Below are 7,990 nucleotides of genomic sequence, written 5' to 3' on the forward strand. Positions count from 1 at the left end.
TGCGAGGAGATCGCCATCATCCCCAGCAAGAAGCTGCGCAACAAGATCGCAGGGTGAGGGACGGGGGGGAGCGGAGGGGTGGCAGCGCCCACCGCCACCTGCATTCGAAAGTGATCGCGGCCTCTTCCGTGGCCCGGTCATCGATAGTGCAGGGAGAGGAACGGCGAGAGCCTTCCCGTGTTTGGGGGGGGGCGGAAAAAACCTGGTGCTGTCGGACATTGCTTATCCGTGAGCTGCTTCGAGGGTGGTGGGACATTGCTGGGGTCGGTGGTGGGACAACGCAAGGGCTGGGGTTGGGACATCCCTTGGGCTGCTGGTGGGACATCAGAGGATCGTTATGGTTAGAAAAGACCTTTGAGGTCATCAGCCGTTAATTCGCACTACCGTGCCCACTTTTGAACCCATGTCCCTGAGAGCAGTAAGTTCACCCCTCAGTCTCCTTTTCTTCAGACATCATCGGGGTCGCTGGCAGGGGCTCCGTCTCCTCAGCCTGCCCTGATTTTGGGAGCGCAAGGGTGGAGGTGCGGGCTCTGGGAGCGTGGGGAAGCCCTGGATGGTCTGGTGTCCCCCTGCAGGTACGTCACCCACCTGATGAAGCGCATCCAGAGGGGACCTGTACGAGGCATTTCCATCAAACTACAGGAGGAAGAGAGGGAGAGGAGGGACAACTACGTCCCCGAGGTAAGCTCTGGCTGCGCTCGAGTACCGGCTTCAGCGTCTGTCCGTCGTGCCTCAAGGTGTCTTCTCCATCAGTGGCCTCGAATTTCTTTAAAACAGAACCTGAAGAAGCTGAGGAGGGTTTGGGTCAAGGAGGTTGAGGCAGATTTTGACCTTGTATCGGGGCACTCCCCCCAAAACCACTGCCTGGGATGGGCGGAGCAGCTGAGTTCTTGCCTGTCAACTCTGCTGATAGTCAGCGGATGATGTCATCCCTCAATTTTCCTAACTTAAAATGAGGAAGAATACAACGTGGTGAGATACAGGGAGATATTTCAGAGTGGCTTAAAACTTGATGTGCCATGGACGTCACCAAAGAGAGGGAGTTGGTGAAACCCCTCTTGTCTTGACCTGGTGTTCGCAAGGAGCTGAGGTCCCCCTCCGTGACCCAGTCACTAGTGGTGCAGGGAGAGGAGCTCCAGAGGCCTCTCCCGTGTTTGGGTGCGATCTTGTCCCTCCCAAACCCCGTGGCCTTCAGTCACAGCGCTGCTCGCCCCCCTGCCAGTGTCTGGTAGAGCTGCAGCTGCTGTGCTGCACAAAACTGCTCAGTGCCTTGGCTCTCCCAAATTGGCAGTGCTGGGGTTTGGCTGTTTTGGGTGTTTATTTGGTTGTTTCAGCAGTGGTAGGTTGTCATAGGAGCTGTGACAGTGCGGAGGGGGCTGGTGCTGTCTCCCCCTTCTTTGGGATGTACCTCAGGAGTGGCCTCGCTGCTTCGCCCTGGTTTCACAGCCCAGCAGCACAGCTCTTCATGAGAGACCAGGGCACTCATGAAGTATAGAAGGGGCAGCTCCCTGCAGGTCTTCTCACAGATGCCCCAGCACCCCAGATTTTAGATATCAGCACAGAACTGGCATCAGGGACTCGAAAGCATCAGGTGGTTGTCCCTGTGTGTTACGTAGTGACCTTCACGCTACGTTTAGAGGCAGGATGAGGTGGTGCTGGTGGGAGAAGCCACCCTGAGCAGGGGAGCGTCCATGCAGTAGCAGTTGATACAGCATAAGCTGGCTGTTAGTGATGGTTTCTTACCAAAATACCCGTGTGACATCACCGTTTGGGGAAGGAAGCGTGTGGAGACGAAGGTTTGGGGTCTGTAGAGGGTTGGAGGAGGTTGCTCTGGGATAGAAGAGTAGGACATCTTGGGGCCTGGAGGTGGGCCTGCCCAGGTAGCCACTCAGCATTGCTGTTGGGCTCCAGCCTGGGGGATTTGCATCGTAGGGCAAGTGCAGGTGGTGGTCGCCAGGACCAGTGTGGTTGTGGACCCAGCACTGGCTCCTTGGCAGTGTTGGTTGGCATGAAGCTGTTGGGGCCTTGGGTTTCTCAAGACTTGTTTAAAACCCACTCTTCTGCCAGGTGGCATCTCACGGTGTTTTGGGAGAACCGGACACCTTTGGGGTCCTCCTGGCTCATTCTGAAGCCACAATGGGCAGAGAGATCTTGTTTGCGGTGGGATGGGACCATAGTGGGTGGGTGGGGACACCCCGGTGGCAGCAGGGACATGGCTGTGGGGCCTTGTCAAACTGGGTCCGTCTCTCCTCTGTCTCCAGGTCTCTGCCCTTGACCAGGAAATCATCGAAGTGGACCCAGACACCAAGGAAATGCTGAAGCTCCTGGTGAGTGGCCCCAGCCGTGTCCCCTGCCAGGCTGGTGGCACATCCCCAGCAGTGCTCCCGCAGCCCTGAGGGGCGTGGTGGTGTCAGCTGAAGGCTTTGGCGCTCTGTGCACATGGTGGGGGTCCCTGGAACCTGCAGGTGGATTAATTCCAGGATTTGGGAGGGGAGAGGCCGGGTGGGTGTGCTCACTGCCCACCGTGGTGGAGCACCCTAGAGTGCTGACCCAAGTGTCTCCTCATCAGCTCTCACTGGGTGGAGGTGAAGGTGGGTTCACCCATAAAAAGACCAGATTTCCCCCACCGATCTCCACAGTGGAGCGGTCGTCTCCCCTTCTGGAGACACAAGTCCACCACGAGGAATCTGCCTGTACCCTCGGTGGGGTCAGCTGCAGGTGGCGGGCAGGGCGATGTGACCGATCCCCATCCCGTGCTGTTTTCCAGGACTTCGGCAGCCTGTCCAACCTGCAGGTGACACAGCCCACAGTGGGGATGAACTTCAAGACGCCCCGAGGAGCGCTCTGAGTCAAGTGCTCAATGTCGCTTTTCCAATAAATGTGGCGAACCCATCTGGGCCTGCCTGGTCTTTGGCATCCTGTGTTCCCCAGGATGGGGAGGGAGGGCTGGTTCCTTGGGGTGCCGTGTACCACATCAGGTGTCCAAGGCTTCAGAAGGTGAGGAGGACTCGACACCTTTGTGTTCGCTACCATCTTTTGGGGTTCCTTCCTGGCTGTTCGGGGTGGGTCATGCAAAGCTGTTACTTTACAGACTCTCCTGCAGCCAGGAGAGGGCAGCTGCAGTGGCTCCTCAGAACTTGCTGGAGCTCCTCACTCTCAGCATCTCCCCCGTTTGCCTCAGTAGACGGCTCGGGGGTTGCTGTACCAGGAGCAAAGGTACTTTTTGTAACGGTGTTGGTCACTTTTAAGTGGTTAAATGAGAAAGTCGGGTTTTCCTTCTGTCAGGGGAGTGACCTGGGCTGAGTAGAGGACTCGGGGGGCACGGACACTGCCCTATGGAGATGCAGTGCGGTGAGCTTTGTGCAAGATGTTCCCTCCAGCAGTTGCATGCAGCAGGGATGGGAGAATTTTGGGGCTCTCCCTTGCCCCCAAAACTCTCCTGCTGTGCAGGGGCTCTTGGAGGCAGAGGAGACCTCCAGGTCCTGCCTTGGCTAATGGCATCCTCCAGCATCAAACCCTTGGTGAGAGTCTGAGGTTTTCCCTCCATGCCTCATGTGACTGGCTCCAGTGCAGCGTGGGGTTTGAAGTTGTGTGCCCAAAACGTCTGCAAACCTATGGAGCTCCCCATCTACCCCATATGGCACTGGGTCCCCTGGTGAGTGTGTACCAGGGGTGGGTGCAGCTGTGCTGTGGTGTGACTCCTCCCTGCAAGGAGACCTCAGTGTGTTCCTCCAAGGAAGACTGACTGCGGTTTGAATCCACCAGAACAAACAAAAAGACAAAGTATTTGTGTTTTGTGGAAGAATATCTATATTTAAGCTTGCTGTGAAATTTGTTTGAAATAGTTACTTGAAGAAGAAAATGTTTACATTAAAGGTAGCCAGGTCTTTAAGCATACACTAAGTGCACTGAGCTGCAGTTGGGATAAACCAAGCAGGGATAATTTATAAACGCGCTGGAGATTTAACCCAGATTTTGCAGCTAGATACCACCAATCTCTTCACAATTTACAGAGGGAGAATGCAAACTGACAAAATAACCATTGATCTGCAGAAGAGAGCGAGCAAGGAAGCATCCTAGCACCTGGCTGTGGGAATGAATTTCCAAATGCGACCAAAAGTGCTCCAGCGGCCAAGTTTCTGAGGTGAACGGCCACCCATTACTTAAAATTTTCTCTTTATCTTTTCTGACGTCTTCACATCAGAGTAAATGTGAATTTCGTTCTGGACCCAATACGCCGCATAGCCTGAGGTGCCGGGAGTGAAATCGCAGAGCTCTCCGATGTATTTCTTCATGTCGCGAGCGGAGGTGTAACCTAAAGGGAAGGTGCAGGTCTCAGTGGGGCAGCTGCCCTCTCCTCCCAAATGCAAAGCGCAGAGAGGGACAGGAGTGATTCTGGTTGTGCACTCAGCATTTTCGCTGCTGTAAGCACTGGGAGCGCATGAGGGGCTCCTGCCTCATCCGCAGGCATTTTCAGGTGTATTTTCTACCTAAAAATCTACTGACGCTGAACGTTACCTGTCACCATGTTATTCATCGGGTATTCCTGGAGGGCACGGTATGGAAATTCCCCCTGGGTGGGAGCTCTGGAGCCAGTTTCTTCTTCACTGCTGTATCGGGCAGGGAAAAGAGAACTGCGTTATTTTCTATACAATTGGGGATCTCTTGGAATTTGAGGGAGGCTGCGTCTAAATCCTACTGCCGAGGGTGGGGAGAGTACCTTTCAGCCAGGTCTAGCACATCCTCCCCCAGTTCTTCAAAACTTTTCCTTGCTGTCTCCAGTTCATCCAGCAGATTTTCGTTGGACTGCAAGTATCAACACAGAGCTGAGTTAAAACTGTGCCCTGGGTCCTCCACAAAACGCTAGAGATGTGGTCCAAGAGAGCGGCATTTTTAGGACTTGTGATTTCAGGCATAATTTAGAATAAAGTTTTAAATCTAAATGGCGTTTTTGCTTCAAAAGTACTGAGACATTGCTTTGTGAAGAGAGCAGGCAATGTCTCAGAGCTGCACGGAGGAGGAAAACGCCACACAAAAGGGCTGAGCTCAGACCTCAGCCATTGGCATCCCCGGAAGGATGCACTGGGGAGACTGGACGTCTGTCCAGGTGAGGGAGAAAACCCCTCCTGCGCGTCCAGCGTCAATCTTGTGCTGACCTCTGTGCCATGTCACACCGGGAGGGACACAGCACAGCAAGGACAAGAATATTTGATCTCATATTTGGGCTGAGGGATATAACTGATATTTCTTTAAAAAACTGCACCTCCTTTATTACCTATTTCTCATCTCACCTTTTCTGCAAGGGAATCATCCGCCTGCTCCCAGATGAAATGACCGATTTTCCTTCTGATTTCTGCCGTGAACAAAAAAAATAAATGACTGAGTGAGCAGCAAATAATGAGCCTGCGCAAGCCCCCCCTGCCTCTCACCGGTGCTAGCAAAGGCACTCAGCAGCCCTGGCAGGAGCTCACTGCATGGCGCTGCTCGTTATTGCTATATAAAAGAATTAAAATATTAAAATAATAATAATATTATAATAATAAAATAATATAATAATTCCTCTGCCTCCGGGCAGGAAGAATCACTCCCAGCAGAAGGAAATTCCCTCCGCCTAGAACAGAAGTACCTGGAGGTTTTTGTTTGCACCCCCAAAAGGCTCTGGTCACAGGTGAGCCCCCAAGGGACCCAACTCTGATGTTTTGGGTTTTTTCCCTCTGACCTTCTTGCAGGCAGGCAGGTGGCAAGACAAAGTGGCCCAGAGCTGTGGTTGGCTTCGCTCTGGTGTCAGTGCTGGCCCACGCTGAGAGGTAACGGGAGTGAAAGACTGTAGCTCTGCCCTCCAAGTAATCTAGGCTCTCGTGTATTCTGGAAGAGAAAAAGACAGCTGCTTTCCAAAGGCAAACCTGAAAAACAAACAAACGAGCTTGAAAGGATATTGTTGTTAAAACTGACCTACTTGGATGCTTTTGCCAAAAGCACTTGATTTCCTGTCATTTTCTAACTATGAGACTACCAGCAACGTCCCATTACTGTCCTGGCTGCTGTCACCTCCTGAGAGCAGCCTGGAGGAAGGATGCTGGGGACCGGATAAATGCATATTTTTAAGGACTGAATGGTGCCATTCTTCCCACAAGATGGGACCAGTTCTTCGGGGAGAGGGGAAAAATGTGATTTTTATTTGTCTATTCTTAACCCTCTTGGTCCCTGCTCAGACTCACAGCATGGTTCCCAGACAGCGGTGGCACTACAGCTGAGCGGGGAAGGGTGGATGGAGGATGCTCAACTGCTCACTGTGCTCATTAGATGGGAATGAAATATTGTTTGCCAGGTTTGAGGGTATGGATAATGATTACAAGAAATAATCTGAATATATATATTGAAAAAGAAAAGATATATCTATGTATAATTATATAAAATTCCCGCTGGAGGAACAAGCCAGTCCAGTGGGATTCTGTGGCAGAGGAAAGATGGGTTTCTTGGGATTCCTTTCCTGCAGCTAGCACAGGTGGCTGAAGGATTACGGAAACCTAAGCTAGTTTTAAGCAAGCCTGTGTTAAAAGAGGCTGCTTAGTCCAGCCTAGCAAAGCCTGCTGCAGAGCACTGCAAGAACACATTAGAGTCCCTTTTCACATAAAGATATTTACATGATATTGAATATATACAAACATTCACTGGGTGAAGATGGTCAATAGCCTTTCCTTATATTTGTGCAAACATTGGTGAACGCTCTGATTTTTTTATATTAAGCAAGCAGAAGAAGAATGGTAATTCATTCAGCCCCTTTCCAGCCATTTTTACTCCCACATTTGCTTTCACAGAGTTTACTCACGCTGCCTTTTTTTGCACCTGGTTCCTTCTTTGGGGACAGTGTTGCCTCTATTTTAGTCCCCGAGTTTTCTTTCCAGTTAATGAATTCAAATATAGCAGGAAAAGGAGCCCAGTTAGTTTAATTTACATCAGAGTTAAGCCAGCCTAATGTGTGGGTGGTTTTTACTGTTTTGCCTAGGTACGATTTAGCGTGGGTGTGAGTTTTCAGACCCCCAATAAGCAGTAAAAGCCTTGCAGGCCTGTACTGGGCACTTAAAAAACACCACTCTGGCTTTTAAAGGATGTCAGCATCCATTAAATATTTAATTTTAAATACATTAAAACTATGCTTTCACTTATCTTTCACTCTTTACATCCAATGATGGGTGCAACTGCACCCCTCCAGCTGCAATCGCATGACAGACGTTGCATGGAGAGGGCTCAACACGAGCGTGAAATGGGGCTGCAGGCATCTCCCAAGCAAGGAGGGTGCTGCTGGCATGGGGTGACACGGGGGGACACAGCTGGGGGACACAGCCCACCTGCGGGTGTCTGGGTGGGTAGCGTCGCTGCTGAAGAGGTATTCGGCCTCCTGACGGTTGGCAAGGACCCCACCACCAGCTGCTGTGGGAGGAAGAGGGGATGAGGTGGACACCCTTATATGTTCCCATCCCAATGCGCCCAGGGGGACTCAAGGTGACCCAGGATGGAGCCAGCTGCCTGGGCTGGTTGTTGGGCTGCAGGGTTGGGCCCCAGAATGGGAGCTGTGATGGGCCCTCCCCCATGGCTGTGGGTCTCCTGCCACCCCATTGAGGGCTTTTCAGTGCAGGGACGCTGTGCCCCACACTGGGGTACTGCCACTCTCGCACTCTGTCCTGCTGTGGGGCACTCAGTCCTGCTCTGCCCCCCTGAGGGGGTGACAGGGCTGGGCCATCATTGCTCCCCAACTGAAGGGTGGCAGGGCCACATCCCCACTGCTCTGCCCCACTGAGGGGTGACAGGGCTGTGCCCATGCTGCTCTGCTCCATTGCTCATCCCCAGGATGCCGCCTCACCCCACAGCTCCCGCGGGCCCGGGCTGACGCTCTGTGAGAACCAGGCACGATGGCCGCGGAACATCGCGGCGGGAAGAGGCGGGAGGACCCCCCAGGGACGGCGGAGCCGGGAGACCCCGAGTGGCGGCG

At 52.9% G+C, this 7,990-nt stretch overlaps 2 protein-coding genes across 2 annotated transcripts; one reads left to right on the top strand and one right to left on the bottom strand.

Annotated features, from left to right (window-relative positions):
• Positions 1–3: 3 nt before the first annotated feature.
• RPS17 (ribosomal protein S17) lies at positions 4–2,884 on the top strand (the record flags this gene model as incomplete). Its single annotated transcript, XM_010179311.1, has 4 exons — positions 4–53; positions 576–681; positions 2,262–2,327; positions 2,768–2,884. Coding segments are annotated over 4 exons (303 nt in total), but the record flags the coding sequence as incomplete, so codon positions are not given.
• Positions 2,885–4,163: 1,279 nt separating this feature from the next.
• LOC104536638 (chromosome unknown open reading frame, human C15orf43) lies at positions 4,164–7,925 on the bottom strand. The gene is made up of 7 exons (XM_010179312.1): positions 7,862–7,925; positions 7,350–7,431; positions 5,720–5,865; positions 5,292–5,353; positions 4,721–4,806; positions 4,519–4,607; positions 4,164–4,315 (listed from the first exon to the last, which is right to left on the bottom strand). Exons 1-7 carry the CDS (start codon positions 7,923–7,925, stop codon positions 4,164–4,166), a joined length of 681 nt encoding a protein of 226 aa, XP_010177614.1.
• Between the last annotated feature and the right edge of the window lie 65 nt (positions 7,926–7,990).

The sequence above is a fragment of the Mesitornis unicolor genome, unplaced genomic scaffold, assembly GCF_000695765.1.
Source record: "Mesitornis unicolor isolate BGI_N332 unplaced genomic scaffold, ASM69576v1 scaffold44212, whole genome shotgun sequence".
NCBI classification, from domain to species: domain Eukaryota; kingdom Metazoa; phylum Chordata; class Aves; order Mesitornithiformes; family Mesitornithidae; genus Mesitornis; species Mesitornis unicolor.